Genomic DNA, 17,760 nt, shown 5'->3' with positions numbered 1-17,760 from the left:
TACATTTAATTCTGCCAGGTTGCTGTAGATAAGAAAAAGTAGACGGTTGGTTTCGTTGGTGTTAGTGCAAGCCTCATTCACCAGGTCCTGGGCTTCTTGTAGTCTGATGTTGTGGTTTGTTAAGAGATGGCTTGCACCTTTTTTTAGTTCTGCAAGTTCCTGCTGGGGTTTGAGATACTCTTTCTGAACCCGTAACAGCAACCTCTCTGCAGCACTGATAAACAGAGAGCAAACAGTAAATAAATGTAGGAATTGAAATTTAGGTGTGTTTTCTTAAGGAGGGAAGAACTGAAAATAGGATTACACAAACTTTGCGGCTCTAACAATTGCAACTAACTTACACATAACCTTATGTCAATTTTTTTCCATCAACAATAAATACTTACAACCATAATATTTATTACACTTGTCTCACTACTGATAGAAGATAGAAATTGCTGGTTTGTGTTTGCAAACAATACAACCTTGGGCTTATCAGCTTTGTCCTTGCCCTATAGTAACAGGGAAATGGGGACTGTAAGTCATTTTTGAGGACACTTTGGATTGCATTTGGCTCAAAAGCTGTATTTGGGATACCTCTGATTTCAAAGCCTGCATAGATTTCATGCATCTGGAAAGGTTCCATGTCCTACCTCAGACATTTTTAGTTTAAACATTTTAAATATAGGATCAACATGCCAAGGTGTACGAGGTGGCACTGGAACATACTGATAATCTGAGCATCAAGTCACCAGGACAGAATGGGATACACTCCAGGGCTCTGAAGGAATTTAAAAATAAAGTGGCTGAACTGTTTTTAAAAAAAAATTCCATCTCCTATGAAAGTCAGCTCTCTCACCGGAGGGAACTGAGTATTGTACCTATTTTTAAAAAATGGTACTAGGTATGATTTTGGAACTACAACCCAAACTCAGGGAATTAGCCAACTGCTAACTGCTTGCAGTTAGTCCATGATCATTCATTACCAGGATTTTTGTATTTTACCCAAAAGTGTTTGATACTGCCCACTATCAAAGGGAGGATACTGAACCTAAAGTGACATTGGTGTGACCCTGAACGTCAATTCCTGTGTAAGATGGATATGCATTTATATTTTCATGCTACTGATCCACAGTCCATACCCTCAAAAGCCATTGCTTCAAATTATAACAAAATACAGGAACTGGTAGAATGAAGCTACAATGCAGTATTTTACAAAGCAGTATTCCCCCAATACTTGATTATACCGTAATAAGGCTATATTGTAGTTCAGGAGTTGTATCTTATGTAGCAAATTCAGAGAGGCTTAAGTTAGATATTGTTTAATGATATATCATCATAAACAAAATTTACCAAGAGCCATGGGGTAACTATGTGCTGCCTGACAAATGCATTGTCAAACTCCTTTTTTAAATTAGCTTTGAATTTGTAGCTGTAGAGTATGATAAATTCTGTAAAGCAAACTCTCATGCTGCTAGTATAAATCTTAACTCTCTTCTTCAGTGTGTGAAAGGACACTTACCAGAGATCTTTCAGAAATTTCTACTGAAAGCAGACAATTGAAAAAGTTAACTTATAAATGCCTTGTATAAACAGCCCAAACCGCTGTAAAAGTCAGAAATATTTTGTTATGTAATGGGGTCTTCTCAGACACTTTCATAAGGTCAGGAAGCTATTCCCAGTCCTAATTAATTATAACTATAACCAGGTTTTATTTGTAGTCCATTTTCATGGCCATCTGGCTCTTATAGAAATTAATGGACAGGATCAAGGCAAGCATGAGAGACAGGTGAGCAAAGTACAGTATGCTTGGCAACCACACTATAGTTGGGGATCACACATATAAATCCATGGTATGCCCACATCTTGAATATTGTGTGCAGATGTGGTCACCCCATCTCCTAAAAATATATATTGGAAATGGAAAAGGTTCAGAAAATGGCAACACAAAATGATCAGGGGTATGGAATGGCTTCAGTATGAGGGGAGATTAAAGAGACTGGGACTTTTCAGCTTGGAAAAGAGACAACTAAGGAGGGATATGACTGAAGTCTATAAAATCATGACTAGTGAGGAGAAAGTAAATAAGGAAGTGTTCTCATAACACAAGAACTAGGGGCCACCAAATGAAGTTAAGAGGCAGCAGGTTTAAAACAAACAAAAGGAAGTATTTTTTCATGCAAAGCACAGTCAGTCAGTGGAGCTCTTGGCCAGAGGATGTTGTAAAGGCCAAGACTATAACAGGGTTCAAAAAAGAACTAGATAAGTTCATAGAGGATAGGTCCATCAATGATTATTAGACAGGATGGGCAGGGATGGTGTCCCTAGCCTCTGTTTGCCAGAAGATGGGAATGGGCGACAGAGGATGGATCACTTGATCATTATCTGTTAATGATTCCCTCTGGGGCATCTGGAATTGGCCACTGTCAGAAGACAGAATACTGGGCTAGATGGACCTTTGGTCTGACCCAGTATGGCTGTTCTTATGTTCTTATTAACATGTAAAAATATAACTATTCAATGGGAATATGACACAAAAGTAGTCCAAGTGCACTAGGGAACCTCTAATGGGCAATAGCAGGGTCCATACAGACAGTTCATGCACAGCACGCTAGTGCACTGTATATTTACACCCTAGCTTGCTGGGTACTAACTCTCCATTTAGATAAGCCCTGACAAGCATAGACAAACACTCTTCCCAATCCAAAATATTTTAAAATAAAGGGTGGGATAATCAAAACTCAGACTCAGAACTGGTCTACTTCTGTACCCATTAAAGTCTAATTCTAAGGGTCTAATTCTTATTGACATCAACGGGAACAGAGTTAAAGCAATAAAGGGCATTTTTGAAAACCACACCCAAATTCTGAAAAATCTGGTGGTTAGATTTCCCAACTCTGGCAACAAAGAATCTAAAATTGTCTTCAAGGAGAAACAAATAAGGAGAAAGCAATGTGAAATCAAAGCTATGACTTAGAATAAAAGCTGAATGCTAAAATAAATGCTGAGGTTTCACCTACAAAATATATGCCACATGTGCATCCATACCAGCAAAAGACTATTTCTTTCCCCAGCTGGGCGTGCAACAGAAGGTTGACTGGAGGACTGGGAGAAGAAATGTACCACCCTACACACACACACACACACAAATTAGTACAGCCCTCAGGCTACCATAATCCCTGTTTCTGCTGTAAACCCACTGTGAGGGCAGTGAGCTGTGAAACTGAATGATGGCATATAAACTGCCTCTGTCACTGTCCTGGGCTGTGCTCAGAATCCTCCTGTGCTTGAATGTGGGAAGAACCCCAGTGGAACTGGGCATGATGGTGCTTAGGGATTATGGAATCCTTACATGTGTTTCAGAGGTTTGATCACGCACACCCCAGTGCAGCAGAACACCACCAGTCATACTGCACCTTGGGCTCTAGAGAGCTATGGAAGAGGGAACAGAACTTTGGTCAGAGGTAGTAAATCTATCTCAAAAGCAATTAGACACTTTCCCCTGTAACACAATTCCATAGTATGTGCATCAAGACCCTGGTCTGGAGCCCATTGAAATCAATGGGAGTCTTTGGATCAGGTCCCAACTGTGCATTGAGATTCTATTTAAACTATGGCTGACTCCATGCATTTCAGTTTCTACTTCCCCTCATGACAGAACTTCGTAACATTTTGCCAATACTAAGGAGACACTGGACCATTTTTTCTCTCATGCATCCCCACACGCATGATAGATTGTCCATGAATAGAGAAATATCAATTCAATAAGACAGTAGGTTTACTTTAGTACGTTGGTGACATTTTGGTCCTGTTGCATGAAAAGTCTTCTGCGCATTGCTTCCAGCATGGTGGAGATATCTTCCTGCAGACCCTGAGATGTACTGTTTGACAACTGGAAATCCAGAGCCAGCGTCTCATTTAGAGATGCGGCCGCTTCGGCAAGTACTAAGTGGGAAGGAAACAATTCAGTCAAATCATTGAGACAAAATAAGATGAATCTCTTTCAAACAACATAAACACCCTCTCTTTGCAAACAGTTCTCACAGATTTACAAAGTGAATACATTTTTATTTCAGTAATGTAAGTGGTCATAGCTTACAGTCAGACACATTACCTTTGATGGTTGTATGCACTGTGTCAATAAATACAGTCAAATGTCGACTCTCATTCATGGTTCTTTGAGTTGCATTGTTGAACTGCCAACCTCTCTCCAATATTCTAGTCAACTAGCATAAAAATAAATAAATGAACGTTTATGATAAACATTAAAAAAAATAATTTAAGACTGATCATTGCCCTCTGATGGCTTTTCCATTTCTAAAGGTTAGAAATAAATTATGTAAGAAAATGATTAGCAGTTCTTGAGAAGACAGACCAAATTGGTTTGTGGATTTCTAGTATCTGCCAAACAGATGTGATGAGACACCTTCATTAAGTATTCTGCCAGTCCCAAACTCAAATATCAGTGAAAAACTGTTACTGGAGTTGTTGTCACAATCAACATTATTACCCCCAAAGGGAATACTTTGAAAAACTGACATTTTTTTCCCTTTGACATCAATGCTATCTTAAGAAAACTATTTTTCAGATACGACATCTCTGGTAATTATAACAACATGGTCACCGCTGCAGCAGTTGAATTAAATTAGATATATAGGAGGGTATATGTGGTCAACAAATGACATCATATCTCCACTGAAGGATATTTCTATTCATATTTTTACTCTTTAGGAGACAAAATCTTACTCAAGTAAATCGCCTTACTTCACTGGGAATTTTGTTTGAGTAAAGACTTTATACAGACTTTAGGATTTTCCCATTTATTTAAATTTTGCTCAATTTACACTCATTTTGTAAGAAAATACTACAGAAAAATTGAAGTGTAAGACTTCTTGGAAAGTGTCCAACAATGACAAAAGGTTAAATAAGCCTTCTGGGTCAAAACCAATGAAAAGAAAATATTTCTTTCTTACAACCTGAACCACTGAAGGATCATGATACAAAAGGAGCACCTTACTGAAAAGACTTCTAACAGAAAAACTATAACCCTTCTGCAGGATTTTTAACCATACTGTAGAATTTAAGAGAACATTATATCTCTGCTTTAGAATTATACAGAATAGCACGAAAACCTATCGTATCCTTTGTTAATTTTTATAGGTTTTTAGAGTAACTTCTATACAACCCTATTACCTTTCTATAAACTCCTCTTGCTCCAGCTCTGTTACATTCTATAAAACTTCTCCATAAGGGGTTCCTCAAAGATCACTCTGTTTGGCTAGGAATGAAAGTGCAGGATACTTGCCTCTTTGTGAAGTTGATCTGTGCCTCCTGATACATTCACAAGACCTTCTTTTGCCATTTCCAGTGAATACACTGGATCCTCTCTAGACAATAAAGACCCCTAAAAAGAGTAACGGATTGACATTTAATGTCTGGGAGATTTTTTAGCCCAGCTTTCATGAAGCCACCACCATTTTTGTGTGCAGAAAATTGTTGATGCAAATAACTACATGCACAATTTAGGTTATCTTTACGTTTAAACACCTGAACCTGATGCAACATAACCTGAACTCAGAAGTATTGCTGGTGCACAAAGGTAGGCCATTTTTTTAAATTAAGAGCCAGTTCTCTGGATCCAGCCCAAGTCTGAGGATGTTCACCAGTGCTAGAATTCCAGGACAGGCACTTCTCTATGTATAGTTTGCTAACCTACTCCGCATATCTAGAATTACTGTAGATGTATACAAAAGCCTGAAGAGGCTTGTCTCTTTCACCAACAGAAGTTGATCCAATAAAAGTTGATCCACTCACCTTGTCCCTTCATATTTAGTATAAACAAATGTGCCACAAAATATTGCTTCTCAAAAGGTATTAAGAGATACAAGATATAAAAGGTATACACACTTGGGCAAAGTGTGGATTTCTAGACAGGTGTAAGAGTCAACACCTCAACATCTCTTTAAGTTAGCATATGCCCAGTATGGTCCAATTCCTGGTTTCAGATATATAGTTCCCAAAACTGATGGGCACAGTAAGCCTTATAGCAAGGAACGCTGGGAAGACGTATCAGGGGACATAAGTGGCCCTTCCCTCAGAACAGGGAAAGACCAAGACCTGCTATGATTCCTGCTAAACAGACAGACAGACAGACACTTACTCACTGGGAAAGGGCCAGAAGCACTACCTCTGGATTTCTGCAGGGCAAGGCCCTTGGAAATCCTGGCAGTAGCTTTTGAAGAAGCTGGTGAAAGACCCCAGGAAGAAGCCTAAAAACAGCCAGCTCAGTCAACTGGGACAGGAGTGATATTTGAGCTAGAGAGACAGAGATATCCATGTCCTGAGAGGAGAAACTAAGGACTGTGGCAGAGCAGAGTAAGTTTAGCCTTGGAAGAAGAGAAGCAGCAGGTCTGGTCTGATGCCTACTTCATTCTCGAGAATCCCAAGACTGACACTTGTGGAAGCGGGAGGATGGAAGAGATCCCTCTCTTTGACTTTGAGGGACAATCAGGGGGCTTTGATGCAATACAATGGAGAGGAGACAAGATTGACAGACCTTCTGACCCAGTGAAAGAGACTGGATATTTTTTAAATTTGGTTTTCAGTTGGATTTACTTTTGTTTATCTCAGAAGGGGTGCAGTTTTAGGTGAGCCAGAAAGAAAAAGAAACAAGTATGTCTGACATCACTCAAAGGCAAGGTAAGCAGTTGTTACCATTTTATATTTCTTTAGACGCAATGGTTAGGAATTATTTTGGCACAACATGAACTGGACTATCTGTACTATAGCTAAACCCTGACAACTACCCCAGAGTCCAAAATTCCACAGAGGTTTCTTACAACTTTTTTGGCATCCCTTGAGCATCTCAGTTACCAGCGCAGTGACAGCTGGTTTAGATCATTTGACTTAAATGCCAAAATATGAGCACTGAAGGGGAAATTGAAGCTGATGTTATTTTCACAAAAAATCTGTTTTCATTTTAGCATTAAAGTGCTAAACATATGATATGTTTTTAAAAGTATATGCCAAAAGAGATGATTTTCCTACAAGAATACAAAACAATTACAAAGTAAAAGCTAATTCTATTATTACACAAGTATTGAAATAGTGCAATATTTCTATATATTTTGTATATAAAGCAATGGCAACATGATTAAAATGAAAGGGTAAGATGATCTCTGGCCAAGTATAAATCTGTAATTCAATCAAGGTGATCCTCTAATATCATAAACATAAAAATATTAAATTACATCCTGAAGTGTTCAATCTGGATATCATTTCTAAAAGAAAATATATTTTGTCTAACTCAATTCCATTTTAATTTGCAGCATGCATCAGCATAAGAAGCCTTCCTTTATCAATCATTGTCAGGATATGACAGAATACAAAGGAAAATGTGGTTTTACTTATATTTCAAAGCTTGTCTCACTATAGCTATTGCTGAGTAGGCACTTTTCACTATACACTCTTATTTTATCAGCCGTGAAGCATGGAAGATTCTGTTACCCCAATCTGCATGCCTTTTACACTGGCTTTGTGCAGGGACAAAGGCAGGGCTATGTTAACCTAGTTTTCAATGACAAGTGCCCCTATAATATTTTAACCTAATTCACAAAGCTGTGATGCACCAAGCACATGAATACATGGAGTATCACAGTTGGAAATACAATATATGTGAGTTAAGATGGAGCAGTTGAGCTTCTCCTTAATGAGGATTAGGCTGTCCGTGCCTCAAACTCTTTACTGTTAACACACATTTCAGAGATCCATGGAGAAAATTCAGCCTCAAACATTTAGGCACAGGTTAAGTTTGCAGCAGAAAAAGTGTCACACCAAAGGCAAGGGAAAACACCAGAACTGTGCAGGGCAATGGCAGAAATTCACCAAAGAGCCAGACTTGTAGTGCTTTTTTTCAGCCACTAAGTTTCTTCCCACCCAGCCCAACCTCTCTGCTCTAGAAAAGCGTATCTGTTTCTGTTCAGTCATGTGTAGCAAGAATTGTTGTTCCTAAATGTTCCCTAAAATTCTTTGCACCAGCTACCATCGGCGTTCCCTCTAATTTTTTATGTCCATGTGCAGAATTAATTTTGTTATGTGCACTAATATGGTCGTGAGGTGGGGTGGGGGTGGGGTCGAGGGGTTCGGAGTATGGGAGGGGGCTCAAGGCTGGGGCAGAGGGTTGGGGTGTGGGGAGGTGTGGGCACTGAGTGGGGGTTCAGGCTCTGAGGTGGGGCTGGGCATGATGCATTCGGGGTGCAGGATGAGGCTCAGGGCTGGGGCAGAGGAGTAGGATGCAGGGAATGAGGGTTCCAGCTGGGGGTGAAGGCTCTGGGTGGGGTCAGAGATGAGGGATTTGGAGTTCAGGCTGCTCTGGGGCTGCAGCAGGGAGAGAGGACTCCCCCCAGCCTTCTCTCACGCCAACTACTCAGGGCCGGGGAGGGGTGCCTTTCCCTGGCCATGGCAGTTCCAGCGGGGCAGGGGCAGGCTGGGCTGGGGTACCTCTCCCGGGCCATGGCAGCTCTGGCAGGGCTGGGCTGGGCTAGGGGAGGGGTACCTCTCTCTGCCTGCGCAGCCCTTGATAGCCTGCTCATGGCAGCACAGCTTAGAAGGAACTTAGGCTACCATGACAGCTTGTTAGCAGCATCTTTGCAGCCAAACTTTGAGAATTACAGACCTCAACCACAAACAGGGCGATTATTTTTAAGGAAGAAAATTTGATTGTAAGTTCTTTGGGGAAGAGAATGTCTTTTGTTCTGTGTTTGCACAGTGGCTAACACAATGGATTACTGGCCCATAACCAGAGCTCCAAGGCATTATGGTAATATTATTTCTAATAATAGAAAAGAAAACAAGAAGGTTGCTAGTAGGAAGAATGGAGATCGGACACCAAAGCTCATGTTTACATAGTGAACTCACAAAACAACCAGTCTGAAACTTACCTGCATGCCCTCCCACCAGCTTAAAAGCAATTATTCGATAGTATATTCAGTTCAATGGTGTGGAAGAGTAAGGGAAGCTCAAACAACATGCAGTTCTGGGACTGAAATCTTTTGAAGCTCTCAAAAATCCTATCTTGTATTTGTTTTCTGGTATACGTCACAGAGGAAATCATCTACTACTGTCAGGCAAGCATAAGCAAAGCAAGCAGCCAGTGTGTCCCATGAAAGCTCTGTAATGGACAGGCAGGCCATATTACCGTGTACAGCAGCAGAACTCATTAGGGAAGAAACAACTCACTGCCAGATCCCTCACTACCTTCAGCAATGGGACCAATGGAGAAACCAATTAATGACTTGATTTTCTGCTTTCCTGTACAGGTCCCTCAAGGTTATCTCTGTTCTACTGAAAATAATAAATGACCTGTCTTCAGCTGGAGTAAACTGATGTAGCTCCATAGACTTCAGCTGATGATCTGGCTAAAAATATTAAGGTGAAACATGTGCATGTTAATGTGGTACAATAATATTTATTAAATATTAGACACAAGAAAAATGGTACAATGTTATATAGACATCTGGGGAGGCTCAGGGAAAACAGTCTGACATTCTGAAAGCGAATTTATGGTCATATACTGATCTGATGTACACCAGTTTTATACCAGACACTGTTCTAAAGCCATTAACTTTAAGAACATTACTCCTGATTTACCCCAAAGTAAGTGAGATCAGAATCAGCCCTAAGTTTTGTTTACAAGGTGTCAGTAAATATTTCCATTATTTATTTTTTACCTTCATGTATTTTGTTGCATTTTCCACATCTGCCAATATCCCATATGGTGCAAAGGTAACACCCATGAAGTTTACCGAAAATATGGCTTTGTCAAGGTGATCCAAGTCATTTAACAAAACACCTGTGCAGTCATCATCGCAAGCTGAAGAAACCATTTTACAAAAAGGGGAGTAATGTTACTATAAAAAGGCATTCTTTGAACCGATATATTACTTTGAATTTACAGCTAACATACATACACTTTGTGTGTTAAGAAAGCCTACAAATAATATTGATAATATATAATACTGTACATTCTGTAGTATGTTTTAAAAACATAGCATCTGATTCTGACCACACACACACACACACACACATACCAGTTTAACATCAGTGTAAGTCTGAGGGTCAGATCCCCGCACTTACATTGGTGTAAATCCAGACTAATACTATTGAAACTGATGCATTCATACTGCTTTGGAAAAAGAATCAGGCCCAATGAAACATTCTATGCTGCTTTAATTCCATTGGCTCCTTGTAGCCCTCCCACTCCACTGGCCAGTGGTGTAAAAGTCAGGCAGAATCTGACCTTACATTAGTAATTCAATGTAAAAGTAGGTTAATGTACAAGGCTTTTTTTACTACCAAGCACTTCACACCCACACAAATGCCACCTGACCACTGCAAACCCAGTGAGAGACAAGAAAAAACACCTACAAACACATTCGTTTTCCACAAGGATGTGTCTGGGTTCACATGCATCGCACAGTTGTCCTGTCACACCCTGCTTACAGAAGCACTGTCCAGATATGTGATCACAATTATTGTGAATCGAGCCACTTGGATTGCATTGACACTGCTGACAGCTGCCACCAGGCATTGCAGGATTACCATAATAGCCTAGAGAACACCTATAGGGGGACAAGGGATACTGAAAATTATTTTTAAATCGATTAGCAAAAAACCCTCTCTTTTTCATTATCATTAGCTGATCTAAGATGTTGTATAGCGATTGAGGAGCATAATATTTGTAATGATTAGTCTATGTACAGTAATCTACAAATCACTCTAAGCCATTCCATTTATTATAAAAAAGCATCACATGCAAATTGAGTACTCCATTAATGGTACAGACATGTGCAGAGTTTTTCAAAAACCTCCTGGAGCATAAATGTATCTCACCTTTCACAGTATTGCCCTTCATATCCAGCAAGACAAGCATCGCAGTGGAAATCATGACCATCTTTCAGAACACAAGTGGGACTAAAGCTAGAGGAAGAAAGGGTTGCTAAATGACAGATACAATCCAAATGCAAGACTATACAAGTTCAGACATCTGCAGTCTTACCAGGTGAACACATGACATTTAAAACACAAAATACTGTAAGCTGCAGTGTCATTCATTCGTTGTGATGTAGTGTAACAGGGTTTATGCTGTGAAATCTTTATGTATCTTGAAGACATTTATAAATTCATTGCTATTTGATAACTGTGTATTACATTAGAGTCTCAGCCTATGTATTTCACTAAAAGGTTAAGTCCGTGCTGTGTATTCAATATAAAAAAGCTCACTCATACAGCCTGATATTGAACTAAGTTCTCCCTGATGGAGCTGCTTAAATCTTGCCTCTCGTCTCCCTAGAGGAATTTCATCCCTGCTTGAGGGAGGACAGTGTTTCTGCTGTCACCTTCCCTCAGCTGTTCTGTTGTGGAAAGATATGTTTAAGTTGTGATCAGGGCTTCATTGGAGCCATGCTGATGGAAGATGTCAAAGGGAAGCTCTAAATCCGTACCTGTTCTGTCTCCTTTAGCCAGACCACAACACTAGCGAGTGCTGCTCTCTTCTTAGACAGAGACAATATGCTGCAATCTCCCTAACATGAAGGGATACTCTGTGCCACTGTGGGCCTTCAGCCAGGATCTGTGCCAGCACACACTGATGTGCAGATCTTAAGTTATTTTGGAGCATTACCCATGCCAATTTTACAGGTGGGGAAAGTGAGGAAGGAGGGTTGATTGTCATGGCCAAAGTCTCACACCTCATGAGGACTAGGATTAGAATTCAGGAGTTCCTGGGTCCCAGGCTTGAGCTCAGTCATCCATACATATTGCTATTCAAGCTCGAGGTTTCTGAAAAAGAGCTTGTGTATATATAGAGTAATTGCTCTTTCAAAATATGATGAATTGTCCCTCTGTAAAACAGATAATGGGGAAACCTCACACAAAAGGCATTCATTCACATTTAGAACTGACACCAGTGGAAGATGCACACGTGGACAAAAGGGAAATGGGTCTTAGTGATAAAAAAAAAATCCTTATTAAAAAAACAAATGGGACTAGGCTTAAATTAGTGCATGGCAGAAACATGAACTCTCTAACAAACCCTTCTATTTGGTAGAACTGGATTCAGCAAGCAACTTCACTGACTTATTCTATGCCACTTTTACAATTCAAAATCCTCTGAGGCTGAATAACTCCAAGTACAAGGTTCAGCCCCATATAGGTAAAAAACAGATGACATGCAAACCTACAAGTAAGGAGATATAATAAAGACAGGCCCTTTTATTGTCAGGATGCTAGCAAGCCCCAGTGTTGTGATCAAATACACATCAGAGTTCAGAATGTTTGGTTACCTCATCGGGTTGGTTCTGGGACAGGCACAAAGAGAGCAGTCATTGACAGATCCAATTACTTTCCCATAGTAGCCTGGGGCACAAACACTACAGTGCTCACCAGCTGTGTTATCTCTGCAGTTCTGGTACACAACAAGAAATTCACACAGTTTAAAACAGCAACAAGAATGTTATCATCTCTCCAATCAATAAATTGGTGCAGTCTTTATTAATCATCTTTAATATCACAGTCAACCAGCATTTTCTGTGCTGAAGACCATTTTGTGTTTCCGCAAATCCGTCGATCACACACATGCTTTATTTTCCCTCAGTGCCCTGCCAACCATGCTGACCTAATTTCTTTCCTGATCCTCAGACGTTTTTGATCTACACTACCATGAATTCAATTAGGGGCAGGAAATGATGGAACTAGGAAAAAAAGCTATTAAAATAAATGAGCTTCTGATGGAAAATTCAACTGGCTGCCTAGAAGTAAAACAAAGTTTCAATAATCATGATAATTGAACTACAAAATGTTCATAAATGAAGCCTGCGCACCCACTGTTTTATTAGTCCATACAAAATTAGATAGGAAAGAAAATAATTTATTATTCCCCCTATAGTGATATCAGTGTCTTCTTCCACTAGACAATGCTAGTAGACTACCAGACTAGTTGAGGCTAGTGAACAGTAGTAATGCCAGGTACCCATCAATCTGAGACCAGCAGAGGTCTGAAATGCCCTAAGGGATCTTGCTACTCAGGCCAGTGGAGATCACGTGTTTTAAAGAAGTGAATTGCTTGGGCTTCAGAAAGAGGATGATGAATTCCCCTTCTGACTGAAGCATAATTAACAATCTTCCAAGAGGGCAACTTATACACACTTACAACCTGAGATTCAGGGTAGGAATGGCTGATATTTACTGGAGTAACAAAGTCTGGACCTATAATTTGTGGTCTTACACTAATATGTCGGTGAACCCCAAGGTGCTTTCTGACTCAAGCTTTAGAGTTGGGTTAGGCCTGGCAAAGCAACAACTGCTGACAAGCCAGAGGGACAGTAGGAAATATTTTTTAAAATGTGGATTTAACATGCAACTCAAAGAAAGTAAGCCAGCCTTGAAAAGCAAGCACAACAGTAACTTCAAACTAAACATAACAGAGAAAATTATAATTCTTACAAAATATTAGCTGACCCTTGTACAATTTTGGGGGTGAGGCCCAGTATATTGCTACTTTCCCTCTTCCACCTTTAGGTGCCTATGCTCAGCTCGGCAAGACCAAGGACTGGACCTTTAAATCTCAGTAGCAAAACAATAAATAGGTAAACAACTGTCTGGGACATACTAAAAAACAAGACAAAAACATATAATAGGAATTTCATAATTTTAAGGTCTTAAGTCAGATGTCCTTTAAAACATTCATTGATTTCACTAAAGGAAACGAAGTAGTATTACTGAGGACTGGTCTTCGCTACAGGTAGATCGCGCTGCTGCAATCGATGAAGCAGCGATCGATTTAGCGAGTCTAGTGAAGACCAGCTAATTCAACGGCAGAGCACTCTCCGGTAGACCCCGGTACTCCAGCTCTCCAAGAAGAGTAAGGGAAGTCAACTGGAGAGCATCTCCCGTCGACTCAGCGCAGTGAAGACTCCGTGGTAAGTCGACCTAAGCTGCATCAACTCCAGCTATATTATTCACATAGCTGGAGTAGTGTAAGTTAGGTCAACTTACCCCCAAAGTGAAAACAAGTTCTCTGATATCTTCCATTATTACATTTAAATGTAAGTGTCCCACTGGAGTGTCACAGCATCATAAGCTTTAGAAATTCTTTCTTGAACTGGTAGACTATGGACATTGCATGGTCTGGCAAAACACACACAACAATGGAAACGTACATACCAGGCACTTTCCTGTTTCCAGATCACAGGCCTCACTGTGGTTGTTGCACTGACATGGCACACAAGGAGCAATCAATTGGCGAGGCTCTTTTATATTCAGGTCTACATGTTTCGCCCTGTAGTACCCCAACGCACAGCTCTGCATGGGCAGATGTGGAGTAGAGCAGTGGATAAAAAAAAAAAAATATAGGTATATATTTTAAGATGTTTTATCAGAAATAAAGACACACCAAAAGGTATTTTGTTTAATAAGAAGCTGTGTACCTGACATGAGAGTCCAGCATAGCCAGTAGGACATTCACATTGCTCTATGAGGTGTGCTGTTTCTCTGCCGAAATGCATCTCCTCAGCCTTCACTGCAATTTCCATTGAGATATTTGCAATTCTACAAGAAATGTTTAGATGAAGAGTAAGAGAACATGAATATCTAGTGAATAAAGCTGAACCCGAGCTATAAAGTTCAGATCCAAACTTTTGTAAAGTTCAAGGGTGTTTGCATCAGAGATTTTGGTTCGGCATGTCAAAGCCACAGAGTTTTGATGCAGAGATAAACTTTTTTCAATATTCAGGAATGTCCTGATGTGGGGGTTTGGTTAGGGCCCATCTCTGTTAAGTATGCTCTTATTTCCTAGCAAACAAATGCATGCGGTGAAATAGCATCTCTCTACCATATTTAGTTCAAAGTAAATCCAAAGGGAGTGTAAAATGCTATCATTCTGATTTGGAAGTGTTTTACACTAGTAGTGAGGCAGTGTACAATCAGGCCCAATATTTTCACATTAAATAATTTTTATTTTCTCATGAAAGGGCTTGGTTTTTCATTTGAAAATTAAAAGTATAGAAACGTGTCAGTACTGCAGTGAGTAAGTCAATAAACATAAAAGAGTAAGATGGGAGACAGTTCATTTAGGAGATATATAAACATATCCAGTGCCTTTGCTGTCTTAGTAGACAAGTCATTGTGCTTCTTTATGAGCTTTCATACTAATACAAGCAGCAGTGACACTTAGCACTTCACAGAAAATGAAGGAATTTAGAGGTGATCCTACTTCTATTCCAGACAATAGGTGATTATGTTTTAGTCGTTCTAAAGCTTTAACTTTTTGAAACTCATTGTCTACTGTTATTAAATAATTAATGTCTGACCTCCACCTTCCATAGTCTGACCCCACCGTCATTTCCCACAAACTAGAAAGATTGTAATCAATAAAAAAATTAAGTGTTTAAAATCCATTAGTTTGCACAATTGTGAAAATTTTAAATTGATAAAAAGTGTAAAATTCTACATCGATATTCTCCATAGAAATTGTAAAACATAAAAAGTGAAATCTGCCAAGCCTAGTTAAGACTATTCCTAGGTTAAGCTAAAATTAATATGACAGATTCAGAGGATGCTTTACCTGCTTTGCTGTAGTCCTTGGCCATATGAAGCCTTGATAAGGATATACTCAACGTTGCTAAGCACTGACATGAAGTCAGAACGTGTGACAGATTGGTCAGACACAGAATTAAAGTATTTCCACACATGCTAGGGGGAAGAGAATTCATTTACATTAATTAAATCAGAAGTCAAGTATCAGAGGGGTAGCCGTAGCAGTCTGGATCTGTAAATCAGAAGTATTCATGATCACATACTTGTTTAGAGGCAACAATCTCTCCCTCGCGTCCCTCCACCCTTTGAGAAATATAGTCATTAATCGCAGTGATCTAGTCAAAGGAAGCTGAGTGCATCTCATTTTAGAACATATCTGCACCACTCATTGACATTGGCCAGACAAGATTGCCAGAGAGCAATGTGGGGTGCTTCTTTCCTCCCTTTGGACAGCATACTGATTCCAACACATACTTAGTCCCTGCCTGGCTACGAGTCAAACCCAAATGTTGATAACCTTTCTGATAAAGCAACACAATATCACTAAACTGCCAGATTGGACCAGGAAAACAACATTCAAGGGCATTTCATTTGCTAATGCAGATCTCAATCTAATTTTCAAAAGCTTCCCATAATCAGCATTTCAAAGCATTACATAAGCAACTGAAGAAACTAAATTTCAGTTTAAATCCTCATTTATTTATTTTCATGAGTGACATCAGTCAGCCATTTTTCTCCTAATGTGCATTTTAATTCAAGGACTTTATTCACTGAGTTTCATTTTAAGTCAGATATTTGTTTATCAAAACACTCACAAATATTTTTTTCTAGAAAAGGCCATCTCTATTCACTTACATTATCATCCCTCCTTTGATCAAAATGTTTGAGCTCACCTCCTTCATTTCTACTTCCTCCTCACGACTTACTCCATTTTGTGGGGCAGAGATATCCACGTAGATGACCAATTTACTGGTGCAACCCCCCTTTATCAGAATCTGTGGTTCAAAGTTTGACATGCCAAAGCCATCCAAAGCATAAAAAGCAACAGTATACTTCAGTTTTCCTCCATAGGCCATGAGCTGTTTGGATGATACAATATTGCATTATTCTCTCTAAGGATACTGGTTGAAAATTACTGCCATCAGAAGACTTAAATCTGACAGTTCTTTGAAGAATTTGCTATAAAACCTATAAACTTAAACTCAGCAAATCCTGCAACAAGGTTAAATACGCGTTTCTAAAAAGTAGTCATATGTGTCTTTGTTAGGCTTCTGCTGATTCAAGGTATGCCATGCAATTTCATTTAATTCTTCAGTATTAAATGTTTATAGAATCTATTTTCTATATAAAATGTCATGGTTGAAGTCAGGTTATTTATCAGCAACATTTCTTCCCCATACTAACCCTGAAAAATCCATAGTGATAAAGTATTGATGCCCTCAGACTTAAAAGACAAGTAAAACCTAATGGGAAGACGTACAGTGTGAATTGGTAGCTATATATGCTACAAGTCCGACAACTTTAAATTCAGAACATTTCAACTCTTCAACTACAATAGTCGATTTAATTCAGAAACATTTGCAATCAGGGTAAGACACCATTATCATGATAAAATGACACCTATTCATGTTCTTAGTTGAAATATCTCACCTGGTCTCCCTGGAATTGGTCTGGTAACTTCCAATAAAATGGCTCCGTTTTCAAGTGTTCTCTGACAGTTGTGGCATCCAGTAAAACATCAGAAAACTGAGAAAACACACCCTCAACTGTTCCAGTGAGGTTACTTTGAGAAACCACATGTAGAATGGACTGATCTGGAGTCAAAATTACCTACAACACCAAGAACAATAGAAGCACCCCACAGTATTATTTCATCTAAATTTAATGTACTATAAACAGTTTCAGCTTATGTGAGATTTTTAAACTCTGTGTAGGAGGAATAAAAATACTATAGCCATGTTACAAAAATGGAGACACAATCTTTATAATTCTCTTTTAAATTTCTGCAGCAATGACATATGTGCTTTTAGAAATGGGAATACCAGTCCTTAGCTTTCTTAACTTTTTCTTCTTCCATACTCTCCCCACACCTTTTACATACATGAGAAGGTGAACCAAATTCAGCTCTACATGACAGAATTATGCAATTTCATTCAAGTCACTGTGGTGGCAGAAAATTGGACCCAAAAA

General features: G+C 39.3%; 1 protein-coding gene across 1 annotated transcript in view; it reads right to left on the bottom strand.

Annotated features, from left to right (window-relative positions):
• Positions 1 to 17,760, bottom strand: part of LAMA1 (laminin subunit alpha 1) — a 156,700-nt gene that overhangs the window by 48,120 nt on the left and 90,820 nt on the right. Inside the window, exons 25-37 of the mRNA XM_032805243.1 lie at positions 17,221 to 17,400; positions 16,464 to 16,649; positions 15,599 to 15,726; positions 14,463 to 14,583; positions 14,200 to 14,337; positions 12,321 to 12,442; positions 10,870 to 10,956; positions 10,405 to 10,598; positions 9,708 to 9,850; positions 5,285 to 5,383; positions 4,094 to 4,205; positions 3,762 to 3,924; positions 4 to 214 (exon numbers count right to left, since the gene is read on the bottom strand). Of these exons, the coding sequence (XP_032661134.1) occupies positions 4 to 214; positions 3,762 to 3,924; positions 4,094 to 4,205; positions 5,285 to 5,383; positions 9,708 to 9,850; positions 10,405 to 10,598; positions 10,870 to 10,956; positions 12,321 to 12,442; positions 14,200 to 14,337; positions 14,463 to 14,583; positions 15,599 to 15,726; positions 16,464 to 16,649; positions 17,221 to 17,400 (1,884 nt within the window). The remainder of the gene's footprint in view (positions 1 to 3; positions 215 to 3,761; positions 3,925 to 4,093; positions 4,206 to 5,284; positions 5,384 to 9,707; positions 9,851 to 10,404; positions 10,599 to 10,869; positions 10,957 to 12,320; positions 12,443 to 14,199; positions 14,338 to 14,462; positions 14,584 to 15,598; positions 15,727 to 16,463; positions 16,650 to 17,220; positions 17,401 to 17,760) is intronic.

The sequence above is a fragment of the Chelonoidis abingdonii genome, chromosome 2 (assembly GCF_003597395.2).
Source record: "Chelonoidis abingdonii isolate Lonesome George chromosome 2, CheloAbing_2.0, whole genome shotgun sequence".
In the NCBI taxonomy this organism is placed as follows: domain Eukaryota; kingdom Metazoa; phylum Chordata; order Testudines; family Testudinidae; genus Chelonoidis; species Chelonoidis abingdonii.
The sequence above is the reverse complement of the archived record's forward strand: the minus strand, read 5'-3'. Positions and strand labels throughout refer to the sequence as shown.